The sequence below is a fragment of the Mixophyes fleayi genome, chromosome 10 (genome assembly GCF_038048845.1).
Source record: "Mixophyes fleayi isolate aMixFle1 chromosome 10, aMixFle1.hap1, whole genome shotgun sequence".
In the NCBI taxonomy this organism is placed as follows: domain Eukaryota; kingdom Metazoa; phylum Chordata; class Amphibia; order Anura; family Limnodynastidae; genus Mixophyes; species Mixophyes fleayi.
Genome location: NC_134411.1, coordinates 39,797,716 through 39,821,383, shown reverse-complemented (window position 1 = coordinate 39,821,383; position 23,668 = coordinate 39,797,716). Strand labels below are relative to the sequence as shown.

Below are 23,668 nucleotides of genomic sequence, written 5' to 3'. Positions count from 1 at the left end.
AATGGAGGTGGAAGTACCAGTAGTAGATGAAGTTGTGGTAACGATGGTGGTGGTGATGATAGCAGTAACAATAATAACAGTAGTATCAGTGACAGCTGTGACGATAGTAGTAGTACAGTCGTTGTTCTCCAGTTCCTAATTATTATTAGTACCTAATCCAAGTAGGAAAATAAAATTTACTGAGCTGTTCTTTAGGAATTATCCCTTCTACTTTTTTTTCAGTTACCTCCAGTTATTCCCATTACTATAATCACTGCCCAGTTTGGCTACGAGCAGAGACCAATGAAAAGTGGACAAAGGTCAGAAAGGCGGCACTCCAAGAAATTCTCTTTTTGGATAAAATATCCTAAGATTAAGGGGTAGGGAAGAAAATACAGATGAAACTGGAGCAAAAGTTTTGTTCAGTATAATATACAGTAACTTAAGTCATGGACATTGAAAGCAAACACGAAAAGCATTATTTCAGGAGCTTATTCAATTACTCCTGAGAGCTCCATGTAAAATCATCAGCATTCTTTATTCTATGAAGTTTAAAGCAATAGAACTGCAAAATTAAACAGCAAAAGCTGAACTAAACTTACCCTAGCTCACATTCACATTATTCCAGACAGACAGAATTCTCTGGATAGAGAGCAACCTAGTTGGGTAGGAACATTATTTTGCAAACACTGATTTAACAGCATTCATGATTATTGTGATGGAATTTGTCAATTTGATCAAAAATCATACTAGAAGATTCCTGTCTCTAATCATATCAGCTAGACAAAGGACTTGTCTATGTAGATGTCTTTACTTTTAATAGAGGAGGGGCCAAACATTCTTAACACATCCTTCCTTAAAAACAATCATCTCCAGCACACAAAAGGGCTAATGTGTTAGATGGGGTAATATATAGATTCCCAGAGAGGTGTATAAGCTCTGAACTATAACATAGTGTTCTACTAATTATAATGGCGAAACCTCAGACAACTCAGTGGATGTAGAAGCTAATCCTAGCCATAATGATGGGGCAGCAAGGGGAAAAAAGCAGGACCCCAAGAGGTTACAAGCCCATTACACAACTAAGCACATAAAATACAAAAACCTTCTATGGTCAATCTTATTAAGCACCTTTTTGTCTTTTATCTTATACATGTTGATTTAAGGCTCCTTTCCATTGCTCTTTTTCTCCTTTTCATGTCTTCTTAATTCCCTTTGAGGGGGGTAACCACCAAAATGCGTACTTTTAGAGCACCTCTTCTGATCAAGTTATCCAGGTCCATGATATCTCCAACAATTGTGTCACTCACTGACCCTGATTGTGATCAGTCAGGTCACCATATAATACATTCACACCTCTCCATTTTTTATTGATAAAAGTTATTAATATCTAACAGTAAGAATAGTATTGATGCCACCCCAGGCCCAGGGAATATGTTGACTATATATGGCTATATACAATGTATCTATGGAGAAAGGAAACAACTTTTACACATTTTAGACAAATGTTATGATAGAACTTTTATGAACATCCTTTGCACACATCTGCTTCTTATCACTTACAATGCATCAGAGGGTGCAAACTGTGGGTCAGGGCCTCAAGTGGGATTTCAGAATTTGGATTTGGGGACATCTTTATGCCAGAGATGCTGTATGATCTATTTGAAACCACCGCTTTTGGAGTGCCAGAACAATGACATTCTAAAAATTTAGTCCTAGCACAATGACACCATAACTTTGGGTTCCACCGACAGCTACCAAGATTTTTTGCATTGAAAATTATAGGTACTTTCTAGCTCACTGTACCATTACTGAATGTAAGTGATCCATATTCCATCACCTCTTAATATACCACAAGTCACATATACAGTAAGTGCATACAACAGATGGTTTTGCATTTTTAGAGTACATTCATTGTAGGGATTTAATGAACATTTATCTGTACTAAAGTAACTTATTAACAACAACAAGTGTGAAAAAATACAATCATGTATTTATATTTTATCTTTATCTGCTGTGTCTGTAGTATATTTTAAGAGCAGGACAGAATAGTCAAACACCTGCCACTAACTTCAGGATATTTCTTATAAAAGGCAGTGAGATGATCCAGCGTCATTACACTAACAGACAGATGCATCGGGTTTCAGTGTCCTGTGTGACACATTTCACTTCTGAATGTTACATTTGTGGTTTGATGATCTGTGTGACTTTGGGATACATTGTACTTTCTATTGGAACAATGGCACCAACTACAGTGGTCACTTATTTATTTATAGTGCTGCTGTATTTAATGATCCTGTGTGTGACACCCTGTACATCAGGTACTCAGAACCCATTACCAGCATGTCATTTGCAATTAACAAAATCATATGAAGACTATGAATATTTTCAAGATGGAGACATCATAATTGGAGGAGTGTTCACTGTGAATCAGTATATGGCAGGAATTCCACGAGAAGAAATAGTCAAACAAATGCTGTGTGTAAAGTATGTATAATTTATAAATGTCACATCATTTATTCCACATATTGCTTAAAAACATTTGACATTTTACTTTATATAAACATGTAAAGTGCAATTTTCTTATTCTGCTGGCTAATTAAAATGCACATAGATCCCAGTTTGCCAAAAATTTGGCACATAGAAAATGCCCAATGGAAAATCATTGTCAAATGTCCTAAAAGAATTAACATTCACCCCTTTGGACTCCCACGGCTCAGAATACTCTGCACTATTAGTAGTGCAGAACACTGTGTGTATTGTATTTGTTACATGGCTGTGTAACAATACTGCAGTATTGCTGAAGGTATCTTCTCCTAGTTATTCTCATGCATTTTACATATTCACTGCAACACACTGTCTGCTGCAAAACACAATTGGTTTCTATAGTACGGTTACCTATCTAATTGTAGATATACCCAGGAATGTCATTGTGTGCATTTGTTACAAATGTCAAGAAATGGTCGCACAAACTATTTAGTCATTTAGGCAGCATAAGATGAAAACAGTATCAGTGAGTTCACAAAAACCCTCAATTCATCAGCAAACGGTCATTGTTGCACTCTCCCAGGGAAAGAAAAACTTTATTGACAATTTAAATAAACTATTGATAAGAATGAAGCCGAAGAAGTTTTTAAAAAGAAAGAATAAAGAGAAACAGATAGGAAATGTTGGAAGCACCAGAATTTCCCTGTAGCACTGATTAAAATTTGCTGGAATATTGGCTGAAAAGGTTTTACCAGTGGTCAGAATGCTCCAAATGAACCATTATAGCACTTTTATTTCCTTGTTTTAGTGTATTGTCTGAATGTGTGATCAGCACTGCAGTTGTAATTGTGGCAGTCAGTTTATTCACTACAAATATGGGAATGGTATCATTTATAAAAATTGATAACTCCTAAATTCATGCACACTCAGGATATCTATAACATTAATATGTAAGGAATTATATGTAGGAACAGAATTACCTACAAATTGTTATTAAAGGAATTGCTTTAGTAATCTGATAATATTAAATTTGGTCATAGCAACAAATGTTTTCAAACGATCATAGATCCAGGTTAACGTCATAATCGATTCTATGCTATTTAAATATTTCTCAAAGTATATTAGTGGATCAACTGATAAGAAGTTCAGATAGTATATATATGGCATATTGAAAGTTCAGAATTGTCTTTCACAAAAGTAAAATTTGGCATATTTCAGCAATGATTACAAGAGGCAACAGAACTCAGCCGCATTTAGAATTTTAATCCGCAGCCAGATGAATCCATAAGCTTGTGCAGCTCCTAAAGATTCAACTTGCTTTAGCTAAGCACATACGCTAGTTTCTGGGATTTAGCGTACAGTCATGGCCAAAAGTTTTTAGAATGATACAAATATTGGTTTTCACAAAGTTTGCTGCTTCAGTGCTTTTAGATCAATTATAATAAAAACTGTGATGATTGTACATCTATGAAGAAAGAATCATTCATGTAAGAATATAATTAAAAGATCATGCATATTGACCAAAAAACAAACATATATCAATTATTTCATGGTTGAGGAGTTGAAATGGTATCTAAATGAAAAAATTATATATTTTATTATAAACCAATGTAACTCAAAATCGACCATTTTTTCACCATTGTGTGGATCAGATAAAGAACTATCTCATTATTTATTGGACTCCATGACCATGTTTTGGACTTATGTGATGTATGTCCTGTTCGTTATGGTATAGGCAGCACCTTTTGATGTTTATCCCCTTTTTTATCCATGTATTTATGTTTTTAGCTTGTGGGTGACATTCCAGATTTACATCTTAGGTAGCCACCTGTTTGGAACACTCTAGGTCTAACATTTACTGTTACTATCTCTTCAGTCTCACTTGATAAAGGTCAGATAAAATGTATGGCTCGACTCTACAGCAACCTACAGAGAAGCAAGGTGTACAAATCCTTTTTAATGCCCTTAAATTAAGGACTATGATGCTCTCAACATATTGCCCATTTTTCATCATCGGTTCTAGTCTGTGAAATATTATATTATGTTGGCCCTCGTTGATATCGTGTTTTGTGATTGGGGTGCCTGAGAGTAGGAATACATATATTTTTATTTTTTTCCACTCATTTTTTTTAGCTACTTCTTCAATGCGTAAGGGCTTCCACTTCAAAAAACTTATAAGTGGACAATTTACTGTATTTTATTTTCACAGACCTTCACCGCAATATTACAAAAATCTACTGACTTTTCAGTTTGCGATTGAGAAGCTAAACAACAATTCTTATCTTTTACCTAATATAACTCTTGGATATCATGTATATGACTCATGTAATGCTGGGAATAAGGCAATAAAAAGTGTATTACAGATATTATCTGGACCAGGACGTACGGTGCCTAATTATTCCTGTACAGAGCGAGGCAAGGTGATTGGTTTTATTGGAGATCACCATTCAGCAACGACTGTACCAATAGCCCAATTATTAGGAGTATAAATACTTTTACTAACCTACAAGGCCATCAACAAAGCTGCACCAACATACATCTCCTCTCTTGTCTCAAAATATCTCCCAACTCGGCAACTCCGTTCTGCAAAAGATCTGCGTCTCTCATCCACCCTCATTACATCCTCCCATTCCCGGTTACAGGACTTTTTTCGGGCTGCACCCACTCTATGGAACTCTCTCCCTCGCACAATAAGACTCTCCTCTGTTCTACAAACTTTCAAGCGTTCTCTGAAAACCTACCTATTCAGACAAGCTTATAATATTCCTCAACCACCATCTTAACCTCACTACCTTTAGCCTGTTACACAATTTCACACAAGACAACTACCCCCGGACCAACATTGTTGTGTGACGGGATCATTTAGCTTATGAGTCACTTTTACCTTTGCAGTCTGGCTGGGCCAAGATGCAAAATGTATACTTAACCTCATGTGTCAATCTCCCATTGTCCCATAGATTGTAAGCTTGCGAGCAGGGCCTTCTCACCTCTTTGTCTGTTTTACCCAGTTTGTTTATTAGTTTATTACGTTTGTCCCCAATTGTAAAGCGCTACGGAATATGTTGGCGCTATATAAATAAATGATGATGATGATGATGATGATGATATATCCATATTCACAGGTAAACAAGTTATGAATTTTCTAAAACAATTGAATATAATGTTAGCAATAATGAATATTTGACTTGTCAATGTGATTGTAGATAATTTGTATTCTCTGGTGTAGTGTGGTCATTACATCAAAACTCCTGTGGCAAGAATCGTGGTTTGTGGTAAACACAAGCAAATAAGGGTCTCTTGGGTTAGTAGATAATAAGCATTGTTAGGCTATTGGGACTGCCTCATCAGCTACATGAGTCCTCGCACAACTGCCTCATTGATTTAGGATATGAGTCTCTCCTGACCTGTTTGGACTTTGGGGGTATATTTACTAAACTGCAGGTTTGAAAAAGTGGAGATGTTGGCTATAGCAACCAATCAGGTTCAAGCTGTCATTTTGTAGAATGCACTAAATAAATGAATGCTAAAATCAGATTGGTTGCTATAGACAACATCTCCACTTTTTTACACCCGCCATTTAGTTAATATACCCCATGGAGTTTAAGCCCCCCTCCCCCTCCTGTTCTTTGCAATCTTTGTCAATGATAGAAGTTACTCTGGACTCCTGTACAGTCTTTTTTTTTAGATTGTTCAGTTACCAGTTTCTGCTTCATATCTGACTCTGATCCTTGACAAACAGCACTCCTATTTCATATCAGCTTTTTGTCATCCAGCTTACTTTGAATTATTCTGTGTGCACTGCAGCTTGAACAGATAACTGCTTATATGAAGTAATTGTCTGCTGGCTAGGAAAAAAGAAATATTATCTACAGGTGTTTAAGTGTCACTTGGATTAAATTCCCCGTGCTCCACACACGCACCTTAGACAAAAAAAACCTATAAGCGCTAAGGAATAAAATAGCAGCTGCTGTCACATAGGATTGTGGAATTATTCCAATAAAAATTGTACCAAGAAAAAAAGACTGTGACTGCACTAAATAGATAGTCAATTGACATTAATATCAAAAAGACTTGCATTCCCTTTTATAGTTATACATAAAATATTTATTTATAAATGATAAATAAAAATCCAATAAAAACACACAAATATGACTGGTAATCAACTAATAAACACTGGATAATTTGCAATTAATATATGATAATCAATTGCTGCTTTGAAGAGTTATACAGTTCCTATTTGGTACTCCTTTGCCAAAAATAGTGCCATAAAGGTTATATTTCTACAGTTCAGTTCCTGGAAACAAAGTGTTGCAATCTGCACATAAAGTTGCTGACAAGCGCTGTTTAAATTTACCGAATTATCGGCTATTCACCGATGATTCCACGCTTAGAAGTTACAGCTTCCTGCACAGGGTTCAAACTTGTGGAGGGTAGAGTACACGACAGTGTAACTCAAATAGTGAGAGTCCCGGTCACATGACTCTGATGCTGAGTCTGCTGTCCGAATTTTAATATCATAGGAGCATCCATAGATTATAAGCTTGCAAGTAGGGTCCTCTTACCTCTCTATATGTATGTATTACCCAGTATTTTTTTTAATTACTGTTTGTTCCCAATTGTAAAGCACTACGGAATCTGCTGGCACTATATAAATAAATGATGATGATGATGATCCTACGTTACTTGAAAACTAGTATAGCAGCAAATTTTGAGTTGTGAATACTATCTTAGATGTTTCAATAGATGTTACAGCTCCATGATGATAAAGAACCTTGACACGTTTTTGTGCAGACTGCACTTTCATCAGATGGAAATTGGTGTAATGAGGGTGATCCCACTTTATTTATTCAAGTAGAAACCAATCAGAAACCACAATAGTTAATTGCACACATGTGGCAATCAGCGATTACATTTGTGTAAAATACAAATCAATAACAAATCTAGGCTAGGAGATAAATCTTTCTACATCACTGTGCCTGCTGATACTGCACTGAGGGAATATGGGTTTATCTCACTTGCGTTTGGACTTTTGCTTCCTTAATGTGATTAGAAATATTTGCTATACTGCATTACCAATATTGGATCTGTAAGTAATATTGTCTACTATCAGAACTGTTATTATACTGTTTGAAGTACCACAGATTGCCAATGTCTCTGAAGACCTCTAATTACTACAGGTGTTTGAGACTACCGTTACTAGAAACATTATTCTGTGCTTATTAACCAGTTGCAAGCTGTGTTTGCTCTGTATCTGATCATCAGTTACTCTGGATGTTTTCTACATATTCAATATAAATTCACAGTTGTTTGAACTGCTCTCCTGCCTCTATCTTTTCTTGAACTACCTTAGTGATGGCTTGTGGCTGAAAGAGTTAAGTTTTGGGGGGTTTCTTGGTGGGAGACAAAGAGTGTCAATGATGTAATGGCAGATGTGCAAGGATGTATAGAAAATACAAATATTAAGTTGCTAATATAACATTCAGTGTTTCATTGATGGCTAATTAATTTTTGAAGGGTGGGTTATAAAATGTTTTGAAATTCGAAACAAAATTATCTTTTGAAGTTTATTGTTTTTATCAAAATTGTGTTTAAAATTTTTATTTTAAGACAACAAATTCTATAAAAATGTGAAACATAACAATATATTAAATAATTTTAATGCTGGAATTTTACTCCTCTCTACCGGAGATCTCCATATGTATTGCTTAACAGACCAAATTCTTTTGTTTATATTATTTAAATGTCCTTTTTTAATTAGAATGTCGTTCAAATAATTGATCTAAAACTGCAAGTTATATATGAAAAGTCAAATATAATGACAAATTAATTAAATGTATATAATAAAGTTGTTTAAATCTATAAAATGCATTTTGAAATTATATTTTGTTTGAACTTTTAACAAAATCTTTGTGAAATGAATATTGTCACTGTGGCCCAATATGTGATTCACTTCAGAAAACCAAGGAGATATTAGCAAAGTTTAATAGCCAGTTAGACTTTAAATTGTAAAATATATTTTACTTATTGTATTTATTTGTTCCTTGTAGATCAGCTATGGTGCAACACATTCTGCGCTAGGTGACAGACGTTTTTATCCAACTTTTTTCAGAACTCTTCAAAATGATCGCACTATTTATTCAATGTTATCTAAAGTTCTAGAATATTTTGGATGGACGTGGATTGGTATTTTAGCCTCAAATGATGACAGCGGAGATATAGAAGTTGAACTTCTGACAAATTATGTGACCAGAAGAGGCATCTGTGTTGCTTTCACCATAAAAATGAGCCTCAACCATAAAGACTGGATAAATAAAAGGACTGCTCAAATAATTAGCAAATCAAATGCTAAAGTTATAATACTTTGTGGGACATTTTCTCAGACTTTCATGAGATGTCTAGAAGTAATGTATGATGTTCTCAGTGACCGGACCATAGTCCTGAGTCCTATTTGGGCAAATAACAAGTTTCTCATGGATTCTTTTGCCAATATATTTAATGGTAGTTTGGTACTTGACAATTTCCAAATACTATTACCAGATATGTTGACATTCTTTAAGAAAATTATACCTGACAATTACCCTAAAGATAAGTTACTTGAACATATTTGTTTATTATACCATAATTGTTGCTTCAGTAACCAATCAGAGTGTTATAATTATGGCTCCATATATAATATAAGTCTTCATAAATGCTCTGGAAAAGAGATGATTATACGACTACGCCATTTTAGCTACTATGGGATTTTCCCGCGAGTGTATTTAGCAGTCACTGTTATAGCTCGTGCTCTAAATATTATGCACTTATTTCTGTACAACGAACATCAAAAACTGGAAACTAAATTCTACTATATTAAACATCAGGTAACAAAAATGTATTAACAAATGATGGTCTCCAACTGACGTCCATTTGAAAATTTAATTAAAAAAAATACCTTCTATAGGAACGACACCATTAACTACATATTACATAGTATAAAGATGAGTAGTTATGGAAGAGTTTTATTTTCAAATCAATGTGTTACTTTGAATGAATTGTTCAGGTTTATTTTGAACCTGAAAACCACAAAGAGACTCACAAACAATGCTGTTTAATGCAGGGTATATGCATATACTAATGTAGTTTCTCTCTAATTGGTCTATTTATTAAAGGGAGATTAGCCCTAAATCCTGCAAAAAGGGGATTTTTCTAGCAGAATTTAAGGGTTCCAATTATTTGCTAAATGCCCCGGCCAGTAAAGGTTATTACAGACAGGTGGCCATCGCTTGGGGTCTCCCAAGCAGTACAAGTACCACTCTGATTGCTATCACCATCTCAGGATGGCGGTAGCTGGGTGTGCCCACAGGAAAAACTATTTAGAATTAAAATAAAACATTTTATTTATTTTGTTTCGTGGGCTGGTTTTCTATGTTTTTATTTAGGCAGAGATAAAAAATCTAGATATCTGAGGGGGTCTTAATAAATAAGGGCCTGATTCATTAAGGATCTCAAATGAAGAGGATTCTCATTTCAGTCTCCTGGACAAAACCATGTTACAATGGAAGGGGTGCAAATAAGTGTTCTGTTTTGCACATAAGTTAAATACTGCCTGTTTTTTCATGTAACACACAAATATCAACTTTAAATTTCAGTGTACAAATAAGCTATCAAGTATTTGTGGGTTACATGAAAAAACAGTCAGTATTTAACTTATGTGTAAAACAGAACACTTATTTGCACCCCTTCCATTGTAACATGGTTTTGTCCAGGAGACTGAAATGAGTATCCTCTTCATTTGAGATCCTTAATGAATCAGGCCCTAAACCCCCATCTGTACATATCCTGTTATAGCCATGTAATTTCTCAGATTTTCTGTGTGTTTACTCTATCCGAAACTTGCACCAAACTGTGTCTCCCTCCAGAAAATTGTTCAGATTATATGAATATGCAACATTTGTGTAATGTCTTTAATCTGTTTAAATAAGGAAGGCTCGGTTCTTTAATTTAATGAAATGTGTAGAAGTGAAGGAAATAATTTTACAAAGTGCAGCCAGGACAATTAAGACCCCCATTGTATGTGAGAACAAAAAAAAAATGTTGTCCGACGTTCTAAAGCAAACATATAAATCACTATGTGTTAATATGTACCTCATATACATAAACCAATGTAGCTATATTGGGATAATCTCACCTGTCAATGCCAAGGCATCTCCTGTAGGTGAGTCCCTAGACTGTGAAACAAATGGGCGCGTGCGCATCCAGGCAACTCTGCAGAAGAATCAGAGCTCGCTGCACATTATAATTGTCTGTCAGTGGAGAAATGCCTCTCTACAGTCAATTCAAGTGATGTATAAAACTCACCAATAACAGACACCTGGGGGTAAATGTATCAAGCTGCTGCGATTTTTTTAATTGATTTGACTACTTGCAATTGTATGTGCAAAGTCACCATATGTATTAACCTGCGATTTTGACATTTCAAAATCCAATCTCTGGCAATTTGTGTTGATTCTAAAACACCTATCCTGCCGATGGTTTAGTCAGACTCGTCCGTGATTTAACAAAATTAAAAAGCATGTTGTTAGATCTCTCTGGCCATTCCTACTATAAGAGGAGACAAAATACAAGTTTTAATTATGAGAGTAATCATGATTTCCTATTTAGAGGGGCAAAAATGATTATTAATTAATCTTACGGGGTCAAATTATTTTATAAATAAATTAGTTGGTCAAATATCATTAATGATTATATGTTAGGGAATTTTTTTTATTATATTATAGTGGCATGCTATTTTATTACCAGTGGGCAATAATTATTTTTTTCTGATGTAGCAACGCTTAATTTTTCCTGATGGGGACACCACATACTGTACATACTTGTGGCACTACGTATGCTGCCTTATTCCTGTTGTGTGTCAGATATTATAACACATTTTTTCTTTTTTTCTTATAAGATACACACAAAATAAACATGTCTTGCATTTTAATGAATGCTTACTTATACAATTTACACATGCAGTTCTCTATATTTCTAGATCTAAAATATCTTTTGGATGAATGTACCTGTGTGATGCCCCTGAGTGATGGGGTATGAATGAAACCACCTGTATGACAGGCTAGTGCATAGTGGCAGGACAAAAACATTTGAATGTACCCAGTACCTTCTTCTAGTATAGCAGGGGCCAAGGATAGTGGTGGTGTGGTTACTGAGAGGGACACTCTGAGACTCAACTGTAACTAATGATGTATTTGAGAGCAAGGACCTGAGTTGCAAGAGATAGGTTCTGAAACCCAACAAGATGCAGAGAGAGGAGTCAGTATAACTGCTGAGAGTAGCGATGTGAAATGAAAGTTTCCTCTAAGTCGGTGTGACCGGCTGGTGAGACGAGAGTGCTGGAGACTTCCCTAGAGGATCAAGTGTGACAAAAGTCCAGGCATGAGTATCAATGTCGGCCTGGTGTGGAACGTCTAAAGAGGAAGAGGTACAATCTAGTGAGATGAGATTAGGTCAAGAGGATTGACTCTGGTACAACTGAGACTGAATCAGTGAAGTGAACTACTCATTGTGCCTGGGATAAAGGGGACTGAGCTACACCTGGGTGGCTGGTATTAGGTGTCTACACCTACACTGCCCCACAGATGGTCAGGGGCTACATTACACTGTTAGTTATTATATAGTGCCGCCATATTTTGCAATGCAGAGAATATTTGATCATTCACATCAGTTGCTGACAGTCTACAGTCTCTACCACGTGAAACACACAAACATTAGAGGTTTTTTTTGCCAGCAGCCAATGAACCTATCAGTATGTTTTTGGAGTGTGGGAGGGAACCGAAGCACCCAGAGGAAACCCACGTAAACACGGGGAGAATATACAAATTACACATCGTTTGCCAGTGGACACTAGCTGAATCAATATATCCATAAAATTATATAGTTAATTAGTCATTTTATGTTATCTGTATATTATGCACAATATTATGAATTAGCTTCATTTTTTTTCGTTTTAAAGTTACATCACTATTTGAAGAATCTTAAATATTCATCTGATGATGACTCACCTCTAATTTTTGATGAAAATGGAGATTTTATTACTAATTATCAAATTTTAAATTGGATAATAACAAAACAAATGAAAGTGAGATCATTGCAAGTTGGTGAATTCAGACCATTGGATAAAGAAGATCGGCAGATTTTAATCAATAAAAGTGCAATAACATGGAAGAAGGGTGTCAATCAGGTTAGGTGCAACCTCTGTTTACTTAATTATTATATATATCACAGCAATGGACAATATCAATTGATGTTTCTATAAATATTATTTTCTATTAGCAGTGTTCACCTTACATCAGATGTAAGGTGCTTTACTTATCCATAACTGACATGAGGATCACTCGGATTCATTCTCTCATGTTGAATTAATGGACTCAAATGTTTCCTAGTCAGAGGATACACCTGTAATATGAAAAAGGAAGTTGTGTCATGTGACTTCCTGTAGGCTGCACCCTCAGTTATTGCTGCAACCTTAAGACCATCGCGTGTAATGTAAGGAATTATGACGATCGGTCTATCAATCAATATTCTAATTAAACGATGCCCCTACCCCTTAAAATTCTCTGCATATTAGAAGTAACCTCAGCATTCTATGACCTGTATAAAAGCACTGTGGCCTTGTTCTTACCTTATGGTCACAGACTCCAAGGTAACTTCTTATAACATTAAAATTTACAACAGAGGGTGCATTATCCCAATTATTATCATTAATTTTTATTTATAGGACGCCACAAAGTATCCGTAGCGCCGTACAAGGACAAACAATGACACAGTACAAGGTGAAACAGCAAAGTACAAGTAACAGTAAGCACTATAACTCTGGGAGCTCAAAGCACAGCTAGAAAGAGAGGGTGGGGAATAGTCAGAACAGGCTGGTAACTTGAGCCCAAGAGGGTGGGTGCAGATGACAGGTTAAGAGCCACTGAGAGGAGCGGAGAGAAGCGAGAGGAGTCAGAGTGCAGAAGGTCCAAGAGGAGGTGAGCTGAGTAGCTGGAGAGCGCAGTTAAAAGTGATGGAAACAGGAGGTAGGAGAGCCCTGCTCAAAGGAGCATACAATCAAAAGGGAGGGGGAAGACAGACGGACACAAGGATGAATCGAGGAGAGGGGGGAGAAGGGAAGAAGGGATGAGAGGGAGAGGTAGCCAACAGGTGGGGGGTTAGGCATGTGACTGGAAGGCTTTTAAGAAAAGGTGGGTTTTTAATGTTCGTTTGAAAGAGGACAGATTAGGGGAATTTCTGATGGAGCGGGGGAGCTTGTTCCAATGGAGGGGAGTGGCGCGGGAGAAGTCATTGATAGGTCTTGGATAAGTCTTGGATACACAATGACACATTTTCATTATACACAACATTCAGTGATAGACTCATAGACGTTTTCATCCATAACAACCTTTTCCCTTAAATTATTCCATTTTTCTTTTATTAAATAACACATTTAGTCAGGGCCATATTTACATTTTATGCTACCGTAGGCTCTTATGTGTTCCTACAAAACTGTTGAACAAACAATACTTATTTTACCATAACGTAAACTCGTGGTAAACCTAGATTAGCAGGATAAGGGGAGAATTAGCTACTAAAACTGCCTAGGTCTTCCCCCATCCTGGTCAATGAACCCAGGGGTACCCTCTTTTGATGAAGTAAGTTATCTATTTTTTTTTAAAAAATGGGCTATCTATATTATCCCTACACAATTTATATTTCATTTGAAGACCATGTAAAATATCAAATAAAATGCAATATCATTTCCAAGTGTAGATTTTATTATGACAACCTATGGTCCTGCTTATTGCTGTATTGGAAATTGGTTGCCAAAGCAATCATCACAAAGTATTTGTTGGTAGTGTTTAGAAAATAAATACACACATTTCTTATAATTCACTTTCTTAGGAGGTTTATGCAAACTAGCGGCATTTTCTGAATATTAAAAGTCTTTTGAAAAAACAAGGTATAATTTGTGCATAAACAAATTATGCAAATTGATGTTGAAATGTGACTAGCCCAAAAAAATGACAAAAAAGGTTCAGCATTGGGATGTGAAACGACTCAACAGTGAAGGGGTTAACAGAGACCAGCAAGACAGATTTTTGAAAAATACATTTCTAGAACAAGGCGATATATTGTGAAATTGGAGGGAGGAAGATTAAAAGTTAATAAGAAAAAGAACATTTTAAATAACGTGTGATAGATCGATCTCCATGTAAAATAATTTAAGAATCCATCGGGAAGATATGGTGATTACATAAGACTTAGATCTAAAACATTAAGAATTGTAAAAAAAAAATATATATATATATACATGAAAACTGTCACATAAATATATTATATCTATTTCAGATTCCAGACTCTCGCTGCTCAAGAATGTGTTTACCTGGGAGCAGAAAGGTCCCAAGACCTGGAATACATCCCTGCTGCTATGACTGTGCTAAGTGCTCCGAGGGAGAAATATCCAATACAACTGGTACATTTTATGTGCTCTATAAACATGCAAATAAATTTGTACATATTCCAATCTCATGAATGAACAGATCATGTGGGAGGGGCATTGATATCACCACTCCCTGTTTGAAACAAGCAACCAGCAGTCGCAGGTGGAGAATGTTGGAGATTTCAACGGAACCTTCACATATTTTATTGAAGTGGATACATTTTGTGAACCTCCAATTACCTTTTATCAAGTAAAGTCATATTACTATATATAAACACACACAACATTAATACACCCATCCCCCACCCCCAGATCACATAGGACAGCTATACCCCTAAGAAAAAATGAATACACCCATACCCCCAGATAACATTAATGCACCCATAACCCCCATATAACATTAATAAACCCATACTTCCAGATAACATTAATATACCCATACCCCAGATAACATAATGTACATATACCCCCAGATAACATAATACACCCATACACCCATATAACATTAATACACCCATAACACCAGATAACATTAATAAACCAATACTTCCAGATAACATTAATATACCGATACCACCAGATAACATTAATACTCCCATATCCCTCAGATAACATTAAAACACCCATACTCCTCAGATAACATTAATACACCCATAACCCCTAGATGACATTAATACACCTGTACCCTCAGATAACATTAATATACCCAAACCCCCAGATAACATAATATACCCATATCCCCAGATAACATAATATACCTATACCCTCAGATAACATAATACACCCATACCCCCAGATAACATTAATACACCCATAACCCCCATATAACATTAATAAACCCATACTTCCAGATAACATTATTATACCCATACCCCCAGATAACATAATGTACATATACCCCCAGATAACATAATACACCCATACACCCATATAACATTGATTCACCCATAACCCCAGATAACATTAATACACCCATACACCCATATAACATTAATACACCCATAACCCCAGATAACATTAATACTCCCATAACCCCCAGATAATATTAATATACCCATACCCTCAGATAACATTAATATACCCATAACCCCCAGGTAACATTAATATACCCATAACCCCAGATAACATAATCCACCCATACTCCCAGATAACATTAATTCTTCCATACCCCCAGATAACATTAATACACCCATACCCCTAGATAACATTAATACACCCATACCCCCAGATAACAATAATACACCCATACCCCACTCATAGCTTTCATAAACCCAAACCCCCCATATAACATTAATGCACCTCCCTTCCCATATACCTACCCTTGAAGGAAGTTGAGATTAAATTAAGAGGAGAAGGAAGGAGAGCATAAAAAGAAGGCCAAGGGAGTCTAGGTCACTGAGCGGGTGATCCCGCCCTGCCACAACTGTACATATGCTATGTGTATTTTAGTTTTGGACCATAAGAGTGTATAATAATATGGTTGAAAAAAATGTGTAAAATCATAGTGTAACAAATACTTCAAGGATATCCAACTTAGAAAAGCATTTGTTCACCATGTGTAAAGTACAACAATGTTTTTTATACAATCATGCATATGCAAAAAACTAATGGTTAACTCTGTATTACATGACTAGCGCAGCAGTATACCACAAGATAAACATTTTATTATGTCACGGTGGCTAAGTAGTTAGCACTTACTCCAGTACTGGAGTCATGAGTTCAATTCCCGCCCATGAAATTATCTGTGAGGAGTTTGTATGTTCTCCCCGTGTTTGCGTGGGTTTCCTCCGGGTGCTCCGGGTTCCTCTCACACTCCAAAAACATACTGGTAGGTTAATTGGCTGCTATCAAATTGAGCCTAGTCTCTCCCTCTGTGTCTGTGTGTGAGTGTGTATCTATATTAGGGAATTTAGACTGTAAGCTCCAATGGGGCAGGGACTGATGTGAGTGAGTTCTCTGTACAGCGCTGCGGAATTAAAGGTGCTATATAAATAAACGATGACGATGAAGATGTCAAATTATAACACATTAAAGGGAAACCAATAAATGCAATTTTACTGACTATGCGATTATCTTTTATGAACAACAATTTTTGGAAAATGATCTGTGGTATTATAAGGTGGTTCAGTAATTTACATGCTAAGTTATTACTTTCTGACAACTAAGTTTAATTGAGTCTGTGTTGCTTTTTTCCCCTCAGATTACAAGAATGGATCCTATTTATAAACATTTGTTATACTTATTGTTGCTCATCTCATGTAGTATAGATTACTACGAAGAAATCATATAATTGTCCCATAGCTGTAAATGTTTTACTATGTGTTTATTCTGCTTTTTAATATAGGATATTGTTCATACACAGTGACATAACTACAATTTTTAATGTGTTCATGGTGTGATATTAATGAGTATTTTACTTCAATTGCTACAACTTTGCAGTTTCTTTTGTTTGACAGTTACTTGCGTAGTAACTGTCTGGTCCAAGGTCCAGTCTCTGTAGCAAAAGTCTCACTCTCAGCTAATCAGTCATCCAGTCATGCGGTCATTCTCCTGAGGCTGAGCACCTGGGCTCAGGTAATCACAAGCTCCTCTGACCCCTGGTACTTAGCCTCATGGGATGAAGATTGAGTCAAAAGAGAGACAGAGCAGCAGGAAGCATTGTCCCTGAAGCTCTACCAAAATAGCCGTCAGACCTGCGTCTTCATTAATCTTTCAGGTGCCGGTCTGGTTGCATGATCCCCTTCTCACCTCCCCCGGCAGAACCTGTGTTCAGCCTTAATTCTATTATTGTGCATTTAAAAATGTATGACTTTCAGCTGCTGCAGGCAGGCAGGCATCCTGGGACACTCTCATACAAGAGAACCAATAAGTATTTCTCCTAAGTAACACATCACCTAGGGACTCTTCTAAACCCAATTATCAGCTGTTGAGCAGAAAATTGCAGCCAGAACAAAAATTAATTTGAGCACTTGTGCATTTTGAGTTGCATGTACCTTACTTATGTGCAACTTAAAATCCAGCTTGTACTTTTTGAGGCAGTAAATAAAAAAACTGCCATTCTGCAAGTTACTGTTAGTCTGACAGGTCTTGTAATAAACATGCAGAACTAGCGGTAGAGGTCTTCGCCTATATCAGCCGCCTTTCCCGTAGAGCTTGACGCACTCACAGGTACTCGGATACCCCCAGGTTTTAACTCTATTGTAGTGCAAGTTTATTAACAACACCGCAGCAGCAAGGCAGGAGGAGGGAATTCAGATGACAACGGGAGGTCAAATGTAATCCGAGGTCAGGGTTCCGAAGCAAGCTGAGTAGTAGGGGACAGGCCAAATGGTCAGGGCTGGCAACAAGCCAAAAGGTCAGGGTCAACAGAACGTAGGCAGAATCAACACGGGTAACAGAACAGGAGCAGGTCAGCAACAGACAAAACCCACGATATAACCGGCAGCGAGGCTAAGACCTCCCTGCCTTAAATACTCAATATGACCTATCAGGGAAGGGGGAAGAGGTGTATCCCAATGAGCCCCCCAGCAGGTGTATAACACTGCTTAATTATCCCACAGGCTCTGGCTACACTACAGCACATTATTGCGGTTGCGCCCGGCTGTCCAGCGTTGCTGGGACGCAGCGCTGAGCCGAACAGAATCTCGGCCGTTGCCCTGGCAGCAGCTGAGATGGAGAACCCGGAAGTAACATCGCGGCTGTTGCCATGACAGTCGGAACACATGTAAGAGCGGGTGTAACAGTTACATGCCAATTACAAATTAACTTCCCAGAAATAATTAGGGCACATGTGCAAAAGCATTGTTACCCTAATGGCCTTGAGTATTAAGGTCTTTAGGGGAATGACTTGTTGCCTTTTGCAATCGAACATGTTCAATTTGTACCTTTATGAAAAGGCATTTTAGTTAGCAATGCTGAAAGACAAAATATAAATGCATATGATTAAAAGAACTAACCAATAATTGTTAGTACCCATTATTTATAAAGTGTTGACATGGTATGCAGGGCTGTACATTGATGGGACTATTAGATACAATAAAATGAAACAAAAGCTAACAGTTTGGAAAAAGGGATGAAAATGCTAAGAGCAAAGATTCAGCCCAGCCTACGAAGTCTGACGCTGGTAACTACATTAGCAGGGGGACCTTATTCTCACTGTCCTCCTCATTTAGTGAGAACCAGAGCTCAGCTGCTAGCGCTGGTGCTAGTTATTCACACTCTCTTGATATTATTACTTTGTTATCTTTGTTTTCTTAAATAAAAGAGATGCAGACGCAAGTAATCATTACCAACATTCCCATCGCCATGTTTCTTTGCAGCACTGCTCCTCACAGTGACTGTAGGAGTAGGTAGGTACTCTGTAACCATGTCTATCTAATATATAAATGCTTAGTGGCGTCTGTCTGTCTGTGTGTGTGTGGAAAAAAAACACAAGTTGCAGCGCCACCTGCTGGGCAGAGTTATACACTGACCTACTAAATTCTTAGTGTGTGTGGGAAAAATTTTTCAAAAAGGGCTGAAATTTGGTAGGGCTCAAACTCATTTTCGTGAGGTAATTTTACCTCATGAACACACATGTGTAGAGGCGTGCGTTAGTGTGTGTGTGTGTGTGTGTGTGTGTGGAAAAAACTATTTTCTCAGAAATGGCTCATCCAATTGACCTGAAATTTGGTATACTGACATTATTTGACAAAAAAATTAGAATAGTCAAGTCAGTTAACTTCCATCATCCCCCCTTCCCCCCGTGGGAGGGGTAGTAAAGGCTAAATTTACGAGTTGAGGGGTCAAACTCATTTTCGTGAGGTAATTTTACCTCATGAACACACATTAAAAAGGGCGCTTGCGTCGGGAAATAACGATCTTCCCCTAAGGAGGCCTGGGCTAGGCCCAAATGCATGACAAGAACCTTTTTAAGACCTTAAGTATCTTGATTTGACTAGAATGCATGAGTATCATGCACGGGTTAACTTGTATATATATATATATATATATATATATATATAAAATATCACAGATTTGATACAGAAGGCGCTAAGATACTAACACCAGTATGTAAATATTATAGTCCAAAATCTTGTAATTGTTCCTTCTTATGTAACACTTCCCCCGTGCGGGCGGCTGCCAATCCTCCGTAGCAAGCGGTGTAGCAGGAAAAAATCTAAAAGTAAATGAGAGGAGGCGCACAATAGTGTAATATGGCAAGTCAATGGAGCCAGGTGAACCAAACCAGAAAAAGAACTAAACCACCAGAAATGAGTGAGAGCTTCCCACCAAGTGGGTATCGCCTATATCTGAGATGGATAAATAAAACTCATAGACTAGAGAGTCACACACGGCCAAATGGCATTCAGAAGGTAGAAAAACAGGTCACACCAATATAGATGTACTCGTACCGGAAGCCAATGGTTTAATGGCTTATCTGCAGGATGTCACGTAGGCTGTGAGGATGTATTCAATCTTCAGCCACCCTTGGCTATCCCATAGGTTACCTGGTATAGAAAAGATTCTTCTTAATAGTAACACTCCTGTGTCCCAAACATCCGAAGTGTAAACTAAAAACTCTCTGTCCGCCCGCCTGGGGGAAAGTTAGTGTTTCAGTGCAGTGTCCTGTTTACCACTCTTCCAGTGGTTGCAATCTCAAAGCTTAGTATAGCAGGTCACGTTGCTATGGGATAGCCAAGGGTGGCTGAAGATTGAATACATCCTCACAGCCTACGTGACATCCTGCAGATAAGCCATTAAACCATTGGCTTCCGGTACGAGTACATCTATATTGGTGTGACCTGTTTTTCTACCTTCTGAATGCCATTTGGCCGTGTGTGACTCTCTAGTCTATGAGTTTTATTTATCCATCTCAGATATAGGCGATACCCACTTGGTGGGAAGCTCTCACTCATTTCTGGTGGTTTAGTTCTTTTTCTGGTTTGGTTCACCTGGCTCCATTGACTTGCCATATTACACTATTGTGCGCCTCCTCTCATTTACTTTTAGATATATATATATAACTTTAACTTACTCACTACCTTTTGCAGTACTGCTCCTCGTGGGGATTGTAGGAGCAAACACTTGGTCATCATCCTTGTATGTATTCATGATAGTCCACTACTTATTTTCTTCTTTAGTATCACTCCTTACAGTGACTGTAGGAGATGAGGTTAGGTGATCACATCTGTATGATCACTAAGCAGGAGTTTACTTTTTTTTAAAAAATGTTTGAAGCGTTCTGTAAACTTGCGTCTGCTATTACTTTCCTAGTGATGCCTAAACCACAGTCTAGCTGAATAGCTAATTCAAGGGCCGGTTGTACAAAATGTAAAGGGGAAATCCTGACATTCTTTTAATTAATAAAAATATGAATGGTACTGGTCACGTTGACAAACTGGCATTGTTGATTTACAATACATGTTTTAGATAAATAACTGATGAAATAGTAAGTAGAGTATTTTCACTTTATCTCCAACCTGCCGCTTTGGGGAATCAAGAACTGTATTATTGTTATCATGTGAAAATCATTAAACTACATTTTGTGAAACTTTTTAGCCGCATACGATTTTATAATCACTTATTAAAGATTAATTTCACTCCAATTATATTTAATTCAAGCATTTTATTTCCATCAATAAAGCTTTGCATTGACCTCTAATATATTTGGACATAATAATTAGAGTCATTCTTTTATCTAGTTGCTCTCTGAACTCTTAAGTTCCACTATGTTTTCTTTGCTGAAAAGTGGCCAAAACTGTGCAATAACTTGTCTTTATAAATTATGCCATTTTGCAGACAGTAAAAATTGCCTTAAATGTCAGGATGATGAATGGCCGAATGAAAAGAGGGATTTGTGCATTTCCAAATATGAAGACTTTCTGTCCTACACAAATGATGAGATCTCTGTAGTATTTATTTCTGTTTCAGTTTTCTTCTGTTTCATAACTCAGCTAATATTGGGAATTTTTATATCACATCGGGATACACCTATTGTAAAAGCCAATAACAAGAACCTCAGCTTCCTTCTCCTGGTCTCCATCATGCTGAGCTTCCTCTGTGTGTTCCTGTTCCTCGGTCGTCCTGTAGATATAACCTGCATGCTGCGTCAGATCTCTTTTGGAATCCTCTTCTCCATAGCTGTCTCCTCTGTGTTGGCCAAGACTATCATGGTTTGCATCGCTTTCAATGCCACCAAACCCGGCAGTGTGTGGAGAAAATGGATGGGAGTGAAACTGCCCAATTGTGTAGTCTTTATCTGCTCATCTGTCCAAGTTATGATCTCTGTTAGTTGGTTGTCTATCTCTCCCCCCTTCCAGGAGCTGGACACACACTCTTATCAGGGACAGATCATCGTTCAGTGTAATGAAGGTTCAGTTATTGGGTTCTACTCTGTCCTGGGTTATATGGGGGTTCTGGCAACTGTGAGTTTTATTACAGCCTTTATAGCCCGGACATTACCGGACAGTTTTAATGAGGCCAAATACATCACCTTCAGCATGCTGGTGTTCTGCAGTGTCTGGATTGCAATGATCCCGGCTTATCTGAGCACCAAAGGGAAACACATGGTGTCTGTGGAGATCTTTTCCATATTGACCTCGAACGCTGGACTTTTAGGCTGTATATTTTTTCCCAAATGTTATGCTATATTATGTAGACCTGAACTGAATACAAAATTGTATTTGCTTGACAATAGAAAGTCATAATATTTTGTAGCAAAACTGCATATATTTCTTGCTATAGTAACGTTACCTTATAGTCATTTAATATAATTAGTGTGAGTTAAGGATAAAAAAAACTAAGTGTATTGTCTATTTTTTTAACATGCTATGACTAAAATTTTCTTACAAAGTCAAAATAATAAACTTACATGGAATATTTTGATGTACAATTTATTTATTAGAAGTACAAATAAAACAGGTCCCTGAATTAGTAGAAAGTACCACTAATATATCATTACTACACGGAGTAGTAATGGTATAAGTAATAATGGAGGTGGAAGTACCAGTAGTAGATGACGTTGTGGTAACGATGGTGGTGGTGATGATAGCAGTAATAATAATACCAGTAGTATCAGTGACAGCTGTGACGATAGTAGTAGTACAGTTGTTGTTCTCCAGTTCCTAATTATTATCAGTACCTATTCCAAGTAGGAAAATACAATTTACTGAGCTGTTCTTTTGGAATTATCCCTTCTACTTTTTTTCAGTTACCTCCAATTCTTCCCATTACTATAATCACTGCCCAGTTTGGCTACAAGCAGTGACCAATGAAATGCTGGGAGAGGTCAGAAAGGTGTCTCTCCAACAAATTCTCTTTCTGGATAAAATATCCTAAGATTAAGGGGTAGGGAAGAAAATGCAGATGAAACTGGAGCAAAAGTTTTGTTCAGTATAATATACAGTAACTTGAGTCATGGACATTGAAAGCAAACATGAAAAGCATTATTTCGGGAGCTTATTTAAATTTTTGCTGAGAGCTCCATGCAAAATCATCGACATTCTTTATTCTATGAAGTTTGGAGCAATAGAACTGCAATATTAAACTGCAAAAGCTGAACTAAACTTCCCCTAGCTCACATTCACATTATTTCAGACAAACAAAAAGAAAGAAACAACTCCTTCACAGCGCTCCCTCTCAGTTGCTGCCACTAAAGGCAAAAGGGATACCACCAAATCCTAATCATACACAAACATACAGAACACGTCTAGACAGCGCTCACCAAGGTAAATATAAATACTCAAGTCTTTTAAAAGATAAAGTCAG

At 37.0% G+C, this 23,668-nt stretch overlaps 1 protein-coding gene across 1 annotated transcript; it reads left to right on the top strand.

Moving 5' to 3' along the window:
* The first annotated feature begins 1 nt into the window (after position 1).
* LOC142104184 (vomeronasal type-2 receptor 26-like) lies at positions 2-22,674 on the top strand. Its single transcript, XM_075188708.1, has 7 exons — positions 2-37; positions 223-299; positions 4,676-4,886; positions 8,514-8,972; positions 12,455-12,682; positions 14,830-14,953; positions 21,701-22,674. The coding sequence occupies exons 1-7, from the start codon at positions 2-4 to the stop codon at positions 22,606-22,608; spliced, it is 2,043 nt and encodes a 680-aa protein (XP_075044809.1). The 3' UTR covers positions 22,609-22,674.
* The last annotated feature ends 994 nt before the right edge of the window (positions 22,675-23,668 follow it).